Source organism: Platalea leucorodia (genome assembly GCF_965183815.1).
Source record: "Platalea leucorodia genome assembly, chromosome: 13".
Classification (NCBI taxonomy): domain Eukaryota; kingdom Metazoa; phylum Chordata; class Aves; order Pelecaniformes; family Threskiornithidae; genus Platalea; species Platalea leucorodia.
The window spans coordinates 12430899-12450995 of NC_138835.1; the positions used below are offsets into that span (position 1 = coordinate 12430899).

A 20097-nucleotide genomic window follows, 5' to 3' on the forward strand; every position below is an offset into this window, starting at 1 on the left:
GCATTAGCCAATCCTAACATCTCAAATTCATTATTTGAAATTTGACTGAACTTTAAGCAAAATGATAAAGGCATTTTAAATCAGAATTAATGATCCAAAGTTAAAGATGATATGAATAATCTGTGGATTCCGTAAGAATTCACTTTTCTCCATGATCAAGCAATTAAAATACAAACCAAGAATTCTTTTTCCATGTTTTTCAGGGACTGAGAATCTTTTTCAAAATTCTCAAGTTCCTCAAGGAGAGCAAAATGAAATTTGTCCAGCTGCCTGATCCTACCAAAACAAAATGAGTTACTTTTAGAAGGCATTCATTGCATTTTAAGGGTGTTTTAAAATAAATCTTTTGTTACAGACCTGCATTCGTGAAGCTGGTAACTCATTGTTGTCAAATGCTCATGGGCAGCTCTTAATGATTGCTTAGTAAAATGATCCATTTTCTGTGAGCGGCTCTATGAGGATGTTTTAACATTAAATTCAGATTATTTTCACTTTAGGAAAAAAAAACTGTAGTATGTTTAGTACTGTAATTGCTTAGTATCACAGATCATACTGAGCAAAACAACTTTTTTTTTTTTTTAGTTATCTCCCTATCCTTTAAGGAAAAAGCTCTCTGTTAATGAAATGTAAATAAACATGGGTTTATGTTTTTGACAAAATTCTACCTAATTTAATTAGAAGTACATTATTTGAAAAATATATTTCCTCAAAATAGAGAAAGTACATATGGAATGAATGATGTGTGCTTACAGCTGTCTTAGATGAACAAACACATTATTCAGGCTCATGTCTGGAGAGGGACTTTTTACAAGGGGAAATAGTGATAGGACAAGGGGTAATGGCTTTAAACTGAGAGAGGGTAGATTTAGATTAGGCATAAGGAAGAAATTCTTTACTGTGAGGGTGGTGAGGCACTGGCACAGGTTGCCCAGAGAAGCTGTGGATGCCCCCTCCCTGGAAGTGCCCAAGCCCCGGCTGGATGGGGCTTTGAGCAACCCGGTCTGGTGGAAGGTGTCCCTGCCATGGCAGGGGGCTGGAACCAGGAGATCTTTAAGGTCCCTTCCAACCCAAACCATTCTATGATTCTATGTTTTCCTTTTTTGCAAATAAATTTCATTCATGGGTTTGATAATTTGAAAAAAATCAAATGCAGTACGCTCATATACTTTAGATACATAAGCATGTTTTGAAACAACAAACAGGATAAAAAAATAAAACAGACCTCAGAAATAAAGTCATTGGAGAGTTAGGTACATGAAGGAATTGAAAAAGGCATAAAAGGAAACTTGAATTCTGTAATTTTTTGAAGTTCTATGCACATAGCTATTTTCATGTCCTTTTAAGCATTCTGTGGTGTAAGACAAGCTATCATTCATGTGCACTGTGCCCACGCAGGCAACTAATACTGTATACAAAATGTCTTGCCTCAATTTTCTTAGTAAATTCTTTTTGGAGCTTCTGACATATACTGATAGTTGAACAACCAGGTTCCCAGATTTCCCCATCCAAAACAGACAGATCATTTACAGATACAGTAGATATGCTTTCAGACACTAAAGAGAAGTAAAAAAAGACAATGTCACAATTCAGTACGAAAAAGTATCCTATCTGAAGTTACAACAGGGCCTAGAACAGCTTTTGTTAGATATAGATTAATTTCACCAATTAGATGGCTGAGACCAGTTTCTATTTTCATACCAATTTTCTGACTTTTTAAATGGATATAGTCTCTAAATATTTAGCATTTCTTTCTATTTCCTTTTTTAAACATGTAAAATGCTTTTTTATGGATATTATCTTTTCTTGTTAAAACTTTAATTTGTTATGTTATTTTAAACTTTTGCACAACTATAGTCAACTTTCACTCCATAACTCACCTCTGTAAGTAACAGCATCATCTGTTTTAAATAATTTTCTAGGCTGTAACTTTGTTGTTCTGTTTCCTTTCTTTTCCTCCTCTTTGCTTGTTTCTGCTTCATCAGAGTTGCTTTCTGTATCACTGTGGTACCTTCGTTTGAGAAACGTCTGTAGAGTCGGTCCTTTAATAAACATGAAAATAATGCTTTATTTTAGGATTATTTAGAGCAATGACATGGGAGGGTAAAGAAGAGTTTATTGACCCTTTGGATCCAAACTCTAGGAGTATGTGTCTTGGCTTTAAAGCTTGTGAACTACATAAAAATTAATAAGCATTACATTTATGGAGGGCATGTTCAGTAGATATGAGAACTTGATGTAAATGAACAACGGGATTTCCTAAGCCCTCTTTTCTTGGTAATGCCATTATCCCCACTTTTTTTCCAGTATCAGTGGGAATGCTTCTAACTCTTTCTAAAGAGTGCAACTAACTCTTTACAGTAACTGCATTTTGGAGGCAAATTTTTGGGGTTTTTTGGGGGTAGTTAAAACAGCAGAGAAAATGAAAAAAAGAGTAAAAATGGAATAATACTGAAAATATATAAAAGAAAACAAGATTAAAAGACTTGGGCCATATTTTTATGCCAAATAAACATTTTTCTTAACCTTTACAGAAACACATAGAAAGTCTTTTTCTTTAATTTAAACATTTGTACCTGACTTATGTACGGGGCCATAAGGTTCTTCACTCCAAGACTGTACTTTACTTCCACTGGAAGCAGACAATGGAGATGGTGGTACACAATCCTAAAAGAAAAGTCACTGATTTATTAGCTTCCAAATTAAAGCACTTTTAAAAGTCTTCATCAGAAATCCACATTTATATTGCTTTTCATTAAACTAGGGACATGAAGACAACTACAGGTGGGGGGGGGGGGGGAAATCACTGCGTGAATTACTACTAGGTCTCACTACATGGAAGAATAAACAAATTCTTCGCCAAGTTAATAATTAATGATAGCAATAAGTCAAACGACCAATAAGGTCTAACTGTTTCTTGCAATAGGGCACAAACAAAATTATTTCTTAAAGGACTCATTAGTGCTTTTTTCACCAGAAAAAGTACTTAAAGAAGTGGTTTGAAGGTATACAGCAGGTTTTTTTTTATTTACCAATGCTACAATAGTTTTTTTATTGAGTAGTACATTAATGCTAAAACTATGAGAGCACTTTCTCACCTCAAGAATTTTTCCATGCAGATGTCACAATTCTTTAATTTGTGAAAAATAGTTTATTTTTTATTGAAAGTCAAGAAGAAAATATTTACTCCTTATTATTTTTTAATATATTAATTATAACTATATTTAATTATAATTGATCTTGTTCGGATACAATTCTTTCCTTGTATCCATATAATAAACAATTCCCTAATTTATTTCAAACGCTTAAAAATTAACTAAGAAAGATGCATTTCCCTTAAACCTCACCATCTGTAAAGTAAATAAACAGATGAAAAGCTGCAGCTCTCTCCTGAAGAGCAAAGGATTTAGTAACATACCTCTTCTTTACTTTTGGTGATAGGTTTAGTGATATCTTGTAGTTTTCCTTTAATAGAAAGTGTGTCTGAAAAGCAATGTCTGAAACTTGAATCTTCATTATTATCACGTGTTTCAGATACAGGTCCTTTTGCACGTTTTCCACTCACAGTTTTATATGTCGTTACGCTAAGCTACACAAACAAACAAACAAAAAATCATTATTGAAAGGAGACATACAAAAGCATAAAACAGTTGGCAGCTGAACGGAACAATTTCAGTTAAAATAATTGCAGAGTAACTTTAATATTCTTACCAAAGATGCTTCAGTTAAAACTGGTGAGAAACTTTTATTTCCAAATGTTAACTTTTTAACAGTTGTCTCAGGGGACTGATTTAGACATATACTTTGAATATTCTTTTTTTGTGGACAGAAGTTATTGGGAGAGATTCCTTTCTCAAAGTTTAACATTTCCCTTTTTTCTAGTGTGGGCTCCTGAAGACCAGGTGATCTTTCGCTATAAGTGTGCTCTTGAGTAACATCATCTCCTGATATTCTTTCAGCACCTAGAAAACAGTTACTTAACTGTCAGCATGAGGAATGAAAGGAAGAAAATGTAAGTTAAAGCCCCATATTGCTAACTGTCCCAACTCTAGGTATTTGCAAGTCTCAGACGTGTGGAATTTTACTTTAAGTGTCAGCATACGACTTGCCACACCTGCACTTTTTGCACTCTCTGCACTATTTTAGCAGTTACCAGATTCATTTTAACATTTACGTATTGCACTTCTATATTATGCTGATGTCAAGTAACTGTACCAACCTATAAAAGCGTTAGTGACATATTAATACACTTCCTTAAATTATGTGGTACACATAATTCCCCTGAATTAGGGGATATCTCTTATTTTAAAAGCATGAAATAAATGTAAAATCGTACTACTGTGATAATCCTCATTTACCTCCAACTTTTGATACAGTATTGCTACAAACTAAAAGTCAAAATACCTACGTCTCATTGTCTCAAGAGATGCAGGACTCTCAGATGAAGCCTTTTCAATTTCCTTTTGTTCTGCAGAATTCTTTGATTTATTAAATGCTTTATGTACATAGCTAGCTACTCTCTTTGGCTCCATAGATACAATATCCTGGAGTTCCTTTTGCTGATTATCATCCTTGTTTTCCCTGTTCGTATGTTTCTATTAAAATACAAAGTTTATATAAACATTATTTGTAAACATACAGAAGTGTCTATATATGCAGGTGAAGAGCATGTTATGTATTTGTACCGTTGAACAAGCAGAAGGTTCCAAAAGAAACATCATTAGAAGTACTTAAATTCATAGGGATATCAAGTGTTCTAATATCAATAAGCACTGCATTTGTTTAATTCAGCACCCAAATTTCTGTTCTTCTGAACTTCTTAACTATTGGAAGCAATTACCAATGCTTCAGGATTTAATCAATGAAGTTTACAGACCTATCCATATACACTGAAATGTTACGCTAAAAGAGTGAAAATGTTTTAGCACCCAATGTCATTGCTTAATTTACTAAAAATCCTATCTGGATATTCAGCGAATGTATTGACATTCCCTCTGTCAAGTCAGCATTTTCTATTGCACACACAATAGGCATAGCATTATCAAAATCACATTATCTAAAAGAACAAAATTTGGCTCACTAAAACCTCCCATTTAACAGACATTTTCAAAATATCGTTCAGTTTTTAAAATAAAGGACACAGTAGTTTTTGTAGTCTTTGCAGCAGAATAAATTTCATAAATAGAGACTGAAATACTACTACAACTGATAAGATTATTTAGGACTGATTTTCTTAGCAGCTAAATACTCATAATTAAAAAAGGGCACTACCAGAAATAATAAATAAAATTCAGTTCAACTTGCTCATGTTGGGCACTTAAAATTCAGGAGTACTAAGTACAAAGGAGACCAGAGTTTATTTTGAAAAATGTGGCAGTAGTGGATTTTTAAGAATAAAGTGCAACTGCATACCTGTATTTTTGATTTCTCCTCCTTAGAGGTGCACGCTGGAGATTTCCTTTCACTCTCTGACTCTGAACTGGAAGGCTCTTTGTAATTTTTTGCTAAAGCTGCTCTTCGAGGTCGTTTTTGTCTGGTGGTTTGTTCTATTGTTTCCTCCATTCTTGAATTCTGTTTTTTACATTCATTTATCTTTGGAAGAATAAAAACATCTTCAGTTTATATCAGAATGATTAATAAATATATATATAAGAATAAATGGCAGATAACTTGGTTTAATTTACTTGAAATCCATTATTTCAAAACAACTACAAAGTTTAACTTTACCAAAGCTCAAAGTCCAACCATCAGTCGACTACGCATTTTGGGAAGATAATTTTCACTGTAGATAGGGCACAGCGCAGTCAGGAATGTGAGTCAAAGAAGTGAAGAGGCAAAATAAATGCCATTTTTGAACTACAGCAAAGCTGAAGTGGGTTTCCAAAGCTTGCTCTCTGAAATATGTGCACATTTAAACTACAGTGGAACTGGTTTGAAATAGAACAAAACCAAAAGCCTGCATAGTGAGGAGGAACCAGGATCCTTGATCATCACCCCTGAACCGATTACCTTAACCGCTAGACTAGAATCAGTCTTCCTTTCTATCTGTCCCCCTGCTACATCACAACTAGTGCCACTCTCTCTACACAGCAGCCAATGTTCAGAAATAGAGCAAAGTGTGTTCTCACTGAACGTACCCCAGGGACCTGACATTAGAAGGGATGTAAAATGTAAGTGCAACGCTTCTCAGACTACGAGAGATTAGAATTCTTGCCTCCTACTCTCTTGAAAAGTGCTCTATGCAAAACGTGTGCTTTCCTAGCCTCCTCATCTCCAGGGCCAAGTCTATTAGGGACTTCCTGGGCTTCAGATGCTCTCCATCTAAGTCTACGCAGTAGTGGAACCCTACCTCCTCAAAGTAGGCACTTTGAACTTGCTTGGGTAGATCTGGGGAATTTCGCTACTAAGAAAAGACACATTTTAGTAAGTCAGTCTACCGATTCAACATTGGGCAATTGAAATCCTCCTCAGTTTTGAAGCCCTCTTCAGAACTGAAGCCCTCTTCAGTTTTGATTTACACGGACTAGACATCACCATCAATTCCTACATGTAGTGATCATATTTTCATACGCATGATTTACCTTGAGTGCCTGTATGTAGCTTTAAGCTACTAACATTAAACAGATTTGAATAATTATTGTACAATCTGAGAGACCAAAGAGTAGTCTGGAGGGGACAGGGGAAGGTTTTGTGGGTTTTTGGTGGGTTTTTTTGGTTTTGTTTTTTTAAACTCTGTCTTACAAACATCTATGAAAACCTTCCATTAACATTTTCATAATCACTTATAATTTATTATACTCCCACCTTTAATATGCTTACAATATTTTGCAATTATTATTCTTTCTTAACATCTATAACATTTTAGTTTTGCAGTTTCATTGTGTTACATATATTCATTTAAAGAAATCAATCTCAAAGGTATTAAAATTCAATTAAGCACATTAGACAAAACCCTCGCTGAAAAGCTAATGGCATATTCAATGGAGTGGATGGCTATTAAGCAGTAAATAGACATAATCAATAATTTTAAGTAATAAAACTTAGAAAAGCATCAATGTATAATAATCATTCTAACTCATAGCTAGTACTATGCCTGAAATACTAGCTAAATACTACACAAAAAGAATACAGTACCTGAAAAGAACCAGCCGTATTTAACAAATGATCTTGAAATAAGCACGGAGAAATGCACGTATTTATGAAAAATTATTTAAAAACAGTTTCTGTAGTGAGGTAAGACATTTTGAATATGCATTACAAGTCTAGTTGCAAATTTACATTTACCTTTTTCTTATTTGCATTTTTGCCTTTAGGTTTATCCATGCGGCAAGCAGGTTCAGAGAATTTATCTGCTGTTACAATACATAAAATTAGAAAAATCAGCAAAATATTCAAGTGTTTGACATTTAGAGTTTTAGCTGTAAAATCACAGAATCACTTTTATGCCTGCAAACTTACTGATTCAGTAAACTGCTTTGAGCACATTATTTTAAAAAGCCAAAGGTTTTTTGTTGACAACAACCTCTGCCTGTCCCATCCTCCAATAATTTTCCACATTAATATACAGACCTTTTGGAAATTAACCTTTATAAATGATTAGAACTAATTTGAAAATTCCTTATGCTCGGAAATAAGACAACAAAAACATATTGTATCTGCAACACAGCACATTACGTGCTGTGCAGTTAATATCTATGGACAAACATATTGCAGCATTCTTAAGAAATATGAAAAAAGTTTCTTACTTTTGTCTGTTCTTACTGGTTTCCCTAGGTTTTTATTTCTACTGTAATCAATTAACTGGGCTTTAGATTTCCTATTTGATTCTTGTAGCCAACTAACGTCTGTCTTGCTGTCATCACCTCTGTATTCTGTGTCTGTGTCACTAAAGAGATGCTTCTTGTTTTGATTGTTTCTAGTCTACAAAAAACAAGTAAGTTCTTAAGTTATTGATTTACTTTTAATATACCTTTCACTTACATAATTGGTATTTAAAGGCAGAAAGACAAGGTATACTGATCCACAAAAATCTGAGCCTTACTTTTTTTCTTCCTTTCACTTCAGTGCTAGTTTTACTGTCATCTGCGTTCCTTAATTAGAAGAAGAAAAAATGCCTTTAAACGATACATTTAAAAATACTTGTTCTAAATCTTTCTACTATTCATGTGATAGGTGGATTACGGATTCAAACAAAGGTACCTACTTTTGTTTTCACATCTATTTTGGAAATAGCTCTTCACCTTAAACCCTAGAGGATATGCTTATTTGCTCATGATCACTAAGAACACATAGTAACAATATGTCCCTTTGCAGGCTGATCATTAACAAAAAACTGCCCCCCTCTAATCAGGCGTTTATATCCCCGTAGTATTCCATGAAGAGAACTAAAGCTGTATTCTTTATGAAACACATTCCTTCCTTTTTATCAGCTTCCCAAAGGAAAACCATGAAACAGTCTAGGAGACCACAGCAGCTATTTTCATTGCTTGAAAAAACAACACTGTCAAGATATTGTTGTCATGCACACATTCCCTGGATTTTCATAATGGAATGCTGGAGAATGCAGACAATACTATTCTTGACGATAATCAGCAGACTAGGACACAATATAACATCCCTACCCTTTTTTGTTTGGATCTGTACAAATACTCAGTTCAGTAACATGCAATTCTTGGATCTAAAAAGGTAAACAAATAAGAAACAAATGAAGCTTTTTCATTTGTGATACAATTTAAACAAAATTAAACAGGCCACCAGACTGTAACAGCTAAGGGCTTTTATGCTCAGTTTTTATACTCAGCAAATAACTTACAATGATTAATTTCTATCTTAGAAATTATTTAAGAACAAAGCTGATTGATAGTTAAAACCAGCTGGAACTGACTGAAGCTTTCAATATCTCAAACTAATACATTAGTTTCCCATCCACTTGCTTCACTACCTTCACCAATTCAGCAGGCTCCTCTGAGCCATAAGAAGCAAAAAACTATCTTTTGTTGTCTCTTGCTTTTATCTTAGCTAGCTTTTCTTTCTACTCAAACATCTGGGCAAAGATGTCTTTACAGTGGGGACTGGAAGGATGGCAATAACGCTTTCAGGATAATAGGATAATTTAAAAATAATGATACTCCTAACAAACTGTTTTATTCTTAATTCAGGAAAACATCATAATAGCTTTATGTGGTCAGAACCTTAGGGTAGCGTATACCATTACACATTTGAAAGCGATGGAGGTATTTACATGGCAAACTTTTTTCCCCCACTTAATTCAGTGATATAATTTGCATTTTTAGACGTTAACTATACTTTCAGTAGACATAATTTAAGCTGAGCTCCTTTATATTCTATTCATAACGTATCAGCTTCAGTTATATTCTTACTCCAAGCTTTATTGTAGGCTCATCAAACCCACTGATGTTAAAGTTGTAGACATCATCCCTGTCAAACAGACACACAGATCAATTTTGTGACTGAATTAATGAATTTTTCACAAAGTTAGGTATGGGTAATTAGGAATTCTGTTTGAAAATATTTTAACTACTTACATAATATGACCAGCAGTTACATTAAGAAAAGTAGTGGTTTTCACGTTTTTATCCTGAACTGCTTCCTATACATAAATAATAAAAGTTAACTCATATGTCAGATTTGGACTATGCATTCATACACACTGTCATCTCAAAAAGCAAGTTCTGCATCATGAACATATGAGAAAACCCAGCGACTGCTCAGACTTCTACTTGATCAGCAACAGTACAATATGGCAAAAGGGGACAAGAGCTAGTAGAAACTAAATCTTTTAGAATTTATCCTTTAAGGATATCAACCAAACCTCAGAATTTTTCTCCCCAGACATTAAGACTAATTTCTGTGTCCTGGCTATATCCCATTTAAGGATTCTATAATGTCATTTACTATAACATTTTTATTCTAAATATTCAGTATTGCCATGTTCAAAAGGAACAGATTCAATTATATAATAAGTAAACAGAAATTAATTTGGGTTCACTGGCTGATAGTCACCTGTAAAAATATTATTCCACATAAGTAAATATATAAAAGGTATTTTAAGTATATACAGTCAATGCATAATTAACATTAACTTCTACAGATATTTAACATTCAGCAATATTTGTGAACTTTCACTTTACATCTACTAGCTACCACCATATACGTAAATATACCTGATATGAAAAAAATTTCCAACAAAAGCAATAATATGTTACCTTAGAGACACAGGATTTAATTAAATGTGGCCTAAAAAAAAAAGGATACATTTTGTTAAATGCTAATTAGAATAAATGCATTAGAATATTGCTTATATAAATAAAAGCCTTATCAAACACAACAAATTTATTCAGGCATTTAAAAACAAAACCAAGTGGATTAAGAGATCAGCCCCTTTCACTTTTGTGCTCTAGAAAAATTCATTCCACATCACACAGTTATACTGCAGGTTCTGCATGTTTTCCAAGTCCCTATCCAAAAGGTTTAAAAGGTGACGTAGCCTAACTATTCCAGTCCTTCGTCATTCAGTTAAAATCAAACATGGAGAGCATGTAATTATATGTAAAGTACATCTCCAAGCATCAGTTCCAGCAAGGTAAGACTATTTTTCTTAATTAAGTATTAGTTAAACACTCGAACAGTCAACTCTTTCAGGAAGAGAGAACTAGGAGCTTCAGATAATCAGAAAATTGATGACTGAATTCAAGTTTGACCCCCAAACTATGACGATAGGATGGAGACACCCAACACGTGCAGTGCCCATGAACCATCCCAGTTAAATTCTCTCCACGGAATGTGTTGTGAGTGAGCGAATGAGCCAAAGACCACTGAATGGAGTTTCTAAGAGCCTTTGGAGTTATTTCAACTACTGGAACTATTCAACTACTAGTCTCCTACTCTTTGGTACAATGGGGCTTATCAGAACTGAACAAACAATTCAGATGAAAGCAGGATGTGAAATAGCTCTAGACAGAGGAGCAGATCACAGACAAAGCCACATGCACAAAAAGAATAAGCACAAAAGTAAATAGTTCACATCATACCTGCTAAAACCCAAGGAGTCTCTTGCTTTGCATTTCTCATCAGTCTTCACTTTATATCTGTCACTGATTTTGCTAATTAGTGATTTTGCTGCATCTGTCAGTTCTTTAGACTTTGTTTTCTATAAAAATAAAGATTAAGACTCAACTTTGAACCCATTCAACAGAAGGGCAAAGCTGCAAACAGAACTACAGGTTCCCAACAATCACCTAAACTTCATTAAATGTCTTCTAGATGTACTAAATCACATTCCTCTGAAAACCATTTTCCCTTGCATTGCCCAAACAGTGAGCAAGAAAACCGAATCAGTTTAGCAGATACTTTCTTTTAAATGCTGTGGTTTTGTGTACTGTAACATTCAAAAGTGAATGAAGAAGGGCATGAGAAGCACAAGCTGGTGCTTAGTTAAGAATTATTTTTTAAAAAGATGATTTTAAAAAAGAAATTCAGAGTAAATAATCTTAAACAGGTCACACTGGAAAAGTAAACAGTGAAGCTGACATTATTTAATTCACCCTGTATTAGAGGAAAATCAATTAAAAATATGTTTGTGACTAAATGAAAGTAAAATACAAATTTTGAAACACTGAAAATTTGACAATTATCTTAATTGCAAGTCAAAGAAATGAAGGTAAAGAAACTCTCACCGTCTTTGATTGCTTTGGATTTGCAGCCTCTTTTCTAAAGAGAACATTAGGTTCCTCTTTTTTAAAATCAGAATGCGAAGATGTTTTGGACACTCTAGCTGAAAGAAATGTTTTAAATGATGTTTCAGTAGTAGTTTAAATATTTTTCCCTAACAGTTTCTGTTCTAGTTGATTAACACTCTAACTGTCCACTAAGGATTTTGCAGTTTTCTTCCCCCATGGTATCAATTTAATTTTCTTAGTTTTCTTCTCTTTTTTAATTTCTTTGTTTATCTGGAGAGATACTTCAAAAAATTGAATAAAAAGCTTTTTGTTTCACAATTCTTTCATTAACAATAGAAATGAATACAGGAAAAAAAAGCGCAGAGCTGTACGTTAAAAATTCATCTGAAACATTTTTAACACTAACAGTTAAAGTGTGAACATAACCTGTATGGGACTTACGTGCCAGCGACGGATTTAGCTTTTGCTTGTCACCAGTTGTTATATTCTTCTCAGGAACAGAGCATGCTCTTTTTTTCCATGTTTTGGTTTTATCAAAAGAACTCTCCAAAAGACCAGGCAGCCTAACAAAGATAATACCATCTTATTATTGGTGAATTGCAGAAAGTGATTCTTAATTATAATAAACATGCATCACAAAATAGGAAAATAGTGATATCTTGTAGATATCAATGCATTTTTACATTGGTACCTAAGCCTGCTACCATTGTTCAATTAACCAACGCACTGTAAAATGGCAAACCTTCAGAAACAACCTATATTTTTAAGTCAGCTTCAAAAAGGCAACAGTATCCTATGGCCATCATTAAACCTTGAACCTGGATAACTCTGTGGTGTGTCAAATCTACTACTTTTTATGGCACAGTTCACTTACGTAAACCCATATGCCATTTTACCTTCTGATGTCATCTGAAAGAATTACTCTCCGTGTTACTACTAAAGCTTACTTAAACTCCTACTCTGATCTTGTTAACGAGTACTGTTTTCATAAACAGATTCACCAACTGAAATTCTTTGATTAAGACAATGGAATAGTACTGTTCATGAAGTAGTCTTAGCAAATACATATAAGAGTGCTGGTTTGGTGCCATGAATTTCAGAATAAAAAAATAAGACTACATAATAAAAGTGACCTGACTTACACAGCAAACAGTTCTTAATGCAACTCTCTGGGAAGACAAGACAATTAAATTCTGGCATTTTCTGAAACTATGTAACAAAATCTCAATTCTGGCAATAGTTGAAAATACTCCCTTCAAAGTGAGTGACAACAACAGTGACTTGGTATTCTTTCCCAATACTTACAAAGGTTTGTTGCTTCTCCCTACTGGCTGAGAATCAGGAACGATATCTAATGCTTCATCTAAATGAGACATTAATTTGGTATCATTTATTATTACAAAAGAAATGGATGAAATTGAAATAATTTTAAAAGTAAGGACTATCAACACTTGTAAAATTACTTGCCTAAAGTTTGCTTTTGTGTGGCCTCAATTTCTGCCTCCTGTATCATTTCTAAAACTTCTTCAGCACACACTCGCTACAGTGGGATAACATCCGAAAGAAAATATTAGCATAGGACCATAAACAGTATAACCTCATAAACTTGTATTTTCCCTAACAAAATATGAAACTACTTTTTCATTTCATAGAAGTGCTGATTCCAGTACCTTTTCAGGTAGCTTTGCCTCATTTCTGATATTGGACTTCCTGGTCTTCTGTTCTGTTTCACAAAATTCATTCTCTAGTGTACATCTTTGACCACTCTAAAAAGCACAATAAATAACACTGGCAATTACAATCCATAAAAGCAAAAGAAGTAAAATTCTCCTAGAAAGTAACACTTCAAATATTCTAAACTGCACATTCTATATGTTAAAGCCTTTTTCTAAAGCATGGCTATATCAAAAAATGCTTCAGAATCCCATAGTCCTGGATTTGACCTGAATCTGACTAAGACAGACATTTAGAACCAGAAATAAAATAAAAACGTTACTTTGAAGTCTTTGTTCAACTGGAACAGAAGCAAAAAACCACATACTCAAACTGCAGTTCAGTGACATCTACGTAGTTTTGTTTGATTTCAGTGAATGCCTAATCAAAAATGCACTAAAGCCAATGCTGTAAATTAGAATAGAAATTAATGTTATTCTAAGTAAAACACTTAGCTACAGATGACATGCATACTCCAGTAGGTTCTTGATAGAAATTCTTCGTTCTGGTCTCATTTATTGCATTATTGTTAAACCTTTCAGCAGAGCTTATCATTTCCAAAGGCAATTTAAATCGTCCTTTACAAGGAGTGGCTGAAAACAAACCAGAAACATATTAGAATTCCACCGTTTCTTCTGTTATGATTACTGTGCTGTCTGTGACATCAACATGAGGAATTTTGCCCATGATCACATCTATTCCACAAACTTCAAAAAAAAGTTGGCTAGTATTTATATCAACTCATTATGTACCTTTCATAATTCTATTGATTCCAGTTAAGTCACATGGAGGTTAATGAGCCCATAGACTGTGGAGGTCTGGAGGCAAGCAATGCTTTTTTACAGCTTGGGTCTGGCAGAAAACAGTTGGTCACCCATTTAAAGATTTCACTGTAATATATTTTTGTTGGAATGGACTCTGTGGTTATGCTCCAAATAAAGAAGTTACAGAATTCGTCTGTCTTGTTCCATCCTAATCTGAAAAGGCTTTCTTTTCCAGCCTCTGTTACTCCTAATTTTTATGCGATACATGGACATACATAACTAAGGATACTGATGCACTTCGGACAGTTAAAGGCAAGAAAATTAAGTTTGTTAGTCATGCTGTTCTGCCATTAGTTGCGTCACCAGCCTCTACTGGTCTTTGTCTTACAAATCTCTCCCTTGTAGAAAGTATTAAATATCTGTTACAGTAGGAAAGTGATGACTCCCTATTTGTGATAAAGTCTCTTCCTTATCCTTTTCTCTGTAAGAAGCGCTTTTGATGTAAGCATCAGTAGCACTGGACCTGTGACTCAGTCTTGCAGTGGATCCCACCTTGCTCACTAGCCATATAATCACCTGCCCCTTGAAGAAACACACGCAGTTTCTAGAGAAGAGTAAAATGCAAGAGAGAGATGTACACATTGGAGAAAGCCGATTTTCCACTGCAACTGCTACAAAAGCACTAACTGCTGTGAATTCTTTAAACGAAGAGCATATGAGGAGAGAGATGAAAAATCACCTATGTTTTAGGTCTTCTAATCAATTGCTGACTTCTCAGCTTGCTCCAGCACAAACAGCTGACTGACAGCAGCAGTAAGAACGATAAGTGGCCTTCAGCTGTTTGGAATGCACCTGCAGCTACCATCCTGCATCATGTCTATCGACCAGTAGCAAGTGGCCCAGTTTAAAAATTTCAAGTTTAAAGCACCTGCTAGGGAGATTTTATAAGGTCTACTTTTCATTTCCAGGTCTGCAAAGGATCACAGTTCACCCTTGAAATACAAGGATTTATTAGTATTTACAGCATATTTTTACCCTGAAATTACTTGTAAACTTACGTGTGCTAACAAATACCAGCGGACTCCCTGTGGAAAACCTTGTAGTTCCAGGAATAAGCACGGATGCTTCAGATACTTTCCTTTTACAAGATGCAGTTACCTTGAGGAACAGAAAAAAACTTGACCGTAATACACAGATCTAAGGATGGCAACACAAGATTTTAGAAAATCTATTTCCAAGAGCCTTTTGACACTTTCTATTATTGGAATGTCAATTGTTGTTGCTGCACCCATCAATGTAATGTGATTTTTATGCAGTTCCCTTTTTAGTTCACCAAAATACTTGAATTATGTAATACTTAAAACTAATGGTTTTAAACTGAGATCAGTGATTGTTGTTTTCTAAATTAATTCCATAAAGTATGGACAAATCCTGTCCCTTGTTAACAATCAAAGTAACCAAGATGATTCCCAGGAGTTCCTGCAAAGCCATCACATAAGCTGTAAACCAGCAGAACCTCAGGAACAGGTTTACTGGAGTACTGCTAGCAAGACATGCACTGCATTGTCTATTACATGATGAAGACATGGTGACACTGCTTCATCTTTTCCCCCATCCCTAGCAGATCTGTAGTTAGTCCTAGCATAACCATAATACGTTTATAACTTTAGAATGACCGTGGGGCAAAAGAAACACCAGGCTTAACGAACTGGGCTCCTCTCAGTTTAAACCAGAGAATCAGCTATGCATAGCAGGAGCCCCTGAAATTGTGATTTCAATAACCAGGATACAGGATTCATCTTGACAACCACATGCGTTATTGTAATCATCAGTCTTTGTGAATGCCAAGCCTATAGGACTTGTCTCTAATTACAGCTATTAACTATTGCTGATCTCGCCAGGGTAAGTCTCCAGAGGCTATACTAGACTTTCGCATACCTAAGAGATCTAAGCATGTCTTGAAAACGTTTCTCTTTAAAGATAATTCTCAGAGCATAATGGTCTGAAGGCCCTTAACAATGGCTTTTTATTTTTGTCAGATTGTCACAGTTTCAAAATACATAATAATGAGAAATTTTTTTTACAAAGGGATTTATATAGCTTAGTGTCAAGTCATAAGAAAAACAATCAAACCCTGTATTAATTATATTCCAACTGTTAAATAACAGAGGTTTTATATTATAGAATATGATAAATATTTAAATTGACTTGTATTTTTGATGTACCCTTTTCGGTTTTGATAATCCCACTTACCTTGGAGGAACCACCTCTGCATTTTTCTTGACTGTTACTTTTATTCAGAGTCCTCAAAGTTCCAGGAAGTTGCTGGGTTTTGTACTTACTGGGTCTCTCCTCTTCTTCAGATTTTTCGTCCAAACATGGTGACAACTGACTTTCTGGTACCAGAACCTATACGATATTTTTGATTTTTTATATTTTTTTATATAATATTTGGATTTTATTATGTTTTATATTTTCTATTTATACAAACACACACAGAGCAACTTCTTTACCCCAAGTAACACATTCCTCACTGTAGATTTTGATTAACTTCAGACCTTAGATACTTTTACTTTGAAAAGCATCCAACTTAATTGTTGTTTTCACTAACAAGGATGGGTTACCAAATCACAAGTCACATAAAAGAACTTCCCCTGTGTATATTTGTCTGAAGTATTCTGATATTAATTATTAATATTATTTGGATACAAATATTATCATCTCCCCAAATATACAATACATACTTACCAGAAATCACTTAACTGGTTTTGCAGTTATCTTTACTTATTGGCATTTTTAAAAGTCCTTGTTTTTATGGTGAATGGTCATAAATTAGCTAATAATCAGACTAAATATAGTAACCAAGAAAACAACCATCTTAGCAAATTGAAGTAAAATACCTGTGATCCGCTTTCATCAAAGACGACATGTACAGTTGTTTTGGCAACTGATGCAGACTGCTTCTTACTAAAGCCCTACAAAGTGAGTAACCATCTACATAAAATATATACTTTGCTCACTTTTTTTAAAACAAGAAACAGAAAGAAAATATTTAAGTCAGAGATCATAAGTGCCTGAAATCAGGGGAAAATAGACTCTACAAGCTTATAGCAGTACCACGCCTCACGAGTTTCTCAGTCAGTCAGAGTTCAGGGCAAAGTAGTTTGTTACAACCAGTAAGGAGTAAGCTATGGATTGCTAAAAACTTTTTACTAAATGAGTAAATTCATAAGAGTGTAAAGCACAGTGCAAGATGAGATAGTTTCTGATTCATTTCTGAAAGACTTCCATATTTGTAAGCATCCAGTTCTTGCGTTTCTGGAAAATTTTATGTGCAAAACTTGACATTAAGCTATGGTGATCCCCTTCCAGCCAGTTAATTTTTGTTGCAATTAATTTTAAATCTTAGAATCATAGAATGATTCAGGTTGGAAAAGACCTTTAAGATCATCGAGTCCAACCGTTAACCCAGCACTGCCAAGTCCACCACTAAACCATGCTCCTGAGCACCACGTCTACACATCTTTTAAATACCTCCAGGGATGGGGACTCAGCCCCTTCCCTGGGCAGCCTGGGCCAGGGCCTGACTGCCCTTTCGGGGAAGAAGTCTTTCCTAATAGCCAATCTAAACCTCCTCTGGCGCAACTTAAGGCCGTTTCCTCTCATCCTCATTAGGCATCTTTACCGAAGCTTAACATATTATGGGAGAAATGCTGTTCTGTAGCAGCAATATTAATCAGAAACTCTCAGTATAAATAGATACCAATAATCACAGCTATAACGACATTTATATGGTAATGAGACATTTATTTTGAATCAATTAAAAACTATTCAAAAAGGTGTTTAAATCTTACCTTACATTTACTAAATCCATAGATCTTTCTGGTTACATCTTTGATTTCCAAGATAGAATCAAAACATAAAAAAAATTTCTCTCCTTCTTGATTACCCACATTCATTGGGCTTTTTAGCTCTATTGTTAATAATTTCTTTGAATCTTTTTCTGGACAAAAACAAAATTTGAAAAGTAGTTTCATTACAATTTAACAACATCTCATTTAATGTTTGTAAATACATGAAATTTACTTGTTTTCTTCAGCTCAGCTATTAAGATATTTTATTTAATTCACTCTCACCTACAATAAATTTTATTAGTGAAACAATTCAAGATTCAATCTTTTAGAAATACTTATGCTGTATATTTTGCTGTAGAATTTTCTTTGGAGGATATTTACTATAGCTGAAGACAAATCAATAGTTTTTACAAAACTATTCTAACTAGTTTAAAAGCGACATTATTAAATGTCATTGTCTTATGCCTTGTTTTGCATTGAAATAACTATAAGATATTATTTTAAAATTATTTTAATAAAATCACACCTGCATGCCTAAAATGCAAACGTGACTGCAGTGCAATTTTATCCCTGATATAAACAGTACCCATAATACTATAAGTGGAATTTTGCTTTACTGAGAATTGAGTCAGTACTTTAGGGTGAATCAATTTGAAAATCCAAGTTAGTGTGTAACAAAAGGTCACATTTTTGCATGCCAATACCTTCAAGGCTGTACAGGTCTACCTCTTCTTCTGGTATAATGACTGTTTCCCACTGATGATCCTTATATGAAAAATACATATTTTTAAAGCTAGAAAAGCATTATATTACAATGAAATGAAGTGCAGTGATCAAAGTTATTCAACGAGGACAAATTTTCAACTTTTTAAATCCTCTGTTACAAGGAGTGACAATGAACATATGCTTCATTGATAACAGTGAACAATATTTCAGAAGAGCTTTGGTGGAGTCATTAATCTAAACTGTTGAGTCTCATCTACAGAAATTATAAGTGCAGTTTTGTAAATGGCTTCTTTTTCATGTGTGCATACATTAAACTGTGGGCAAACAGTTTTAGAAAGTCATTACTTTGAAATTGTTTGATCTAAATATGTACACCAAGTCTAGATTTTTTTTGTCCCCTTCACACTATGGATGCACACATAACTTCCACATGTTGATGTGGGGAAACAAATCTGATACGCTTGAAAGAATGTCTATCTGCTGCCTCAGAACAATCCAGTACGACAGACAAAAATTAGCTTACTGCATCATCTGCTGCCACATAGAAAGATATACTTCTGCTACCAACATTGAAATCAATCCAAAATTCTTCAAGATTTTCATCCAATGGTATCTGTAGCTAAAACAAAAGAATTAAGATAAAAGAGTAAGAGCAGTGGTTTATACCAGCTAACGGGCTTTGTGTTACAGTCTGACAAACTTTAAATACATGCACATCTGTATACTCCGGGGGGGGGGGGGGGGGGGGAGAAAAAAAAAAAAAAAAAAATCATTCTTCTTCCTTGATCCTTATTTTTTCTTAACTAGAAGGCAAAGAAATTCTTCAGCTGCACAAATTAAAATCTGTGGATATATGATTAAGCCTGTAACTTACCTCATATTTATCAAGAGCTGCTGATAAACACGGATATGTAAAAACCCTGTAAGAAAAGGACATTTTGTCAAGTATCCTAAAATGCTGTAAATAAATTTTGCATATCTGAACACAGCAACTGGATTTTGTTTTCACCATAAAACTTCTGTGCTTTAGAGACTAAGAGATCACAGCAATCAAAAGAGCAGTCACTGGACTGCACTTCTTCCGCAAAGGAGATAAATAACATGAAATTTTATATATCCTCACAGTTAAGGCAGTGGTCTCAGACCTTGTCACTACGTTCATACTTCTAGCTTATCTGCCGACATTTTAAGAATGGTATTCAAACTGAATTTACACCTGATATAAAGACATACCAGACAACCTCTGGTGTCATGACATATAAAAGTAACGTGCAGAGCATGTGATCATACAGATTAAGAAAAAAAGCTCCTATTTTCCCTTCCTTTTTGTGTCCTATTTCTCTA

General features: G+C 34.3%; 1 protein-coding gene across 1 annotated transcript in view; it reads right to left on the reverse strand.

Moving 5' to 3' along the window:
- SYCP2 (synaptonemal complex protein 2) overlaps positions 1-20097 on the reverse strand; it is a gene marked incomplete at both ends in the record, with an annotated part of 29090 nt that overhangs the window by 2025 nt on the left and 6968 nt on the right. The window contains 30 exons of the mRNA XM_082325696.1: positions 177-276; positions 358-440; positions 1414-1553; positions 1878-2039; positions 2574-2664; positions 3416-3586; positions 3709-3959; positions 4406-4592; positions 5410-5589; positions 7282-7349; positions 7743-7917; positions 8039-8087; positions 8619-8674; positions 9378-9435; positions 9543-9607; positions 10224-10254; positions 11049-11167; positions 11694-11791; positions 12138-12259; positions 13002-13059; positions 13164-13236; positions 13367-13462; positions 13884-14002; positions 15232-15331; positions 16427-16582; positions 17074-17148; positions 18028-18176; positions 18732-18792; positions 19277-19372; positions 19628-19673. Of these exons, the coding sequence (XP_082181822.1) occupies positions 177-276; positions 358-440; positions 1414-1553; positions 1878-2039; positions 2574-2664; positions 3416-3586; positions 3709-3959; positions 4406-4592; positions 5410-5589; positions 7282-7349; positions 7743-7917; positions 8039-8087; positions 8619-8674; positions 9378-9435; positions 9543-9607; positions 10224-10254; positions 11049-11167; positions 11694-11791; positions 12138-12259; positions 13002-13059; positions 13164-13236; positions 13367-13462; positions 13884-14002; positions 15232-15331; positions 16427-16582; positions 17074-17148; positions 18028-18176; positions 18732-18792; positions 19277-19372; positions 19628-19673 (3235 nt within the window). The remainder of the gene's footprint in view (positions 1-176; positions 277-357; positions 441-1413; positions 1554-1877; positions 2040-2573; positions 2665-3415; positions 3587-3708; positions 3960-4405; positions 4593-5409; positions 5590-7281; positions 7350-7742; positions 7918-8038; positions 8088-8618; positions 8675-9377; positions 9436-9542; positions 9608-10223; positions 10255-11048; positions 11168-11693; positions 11792-12137; positions 12260-13001; positions 13060-13163; positions 13237-13366; positions 13463-13883; positions 14003-15231; positions 15332-16426; positions 16583-17073; positions 17149-18027; positions 18177-18731; positions 18793-19276; positions 19373-19627; positions 19674-20097) is intronic.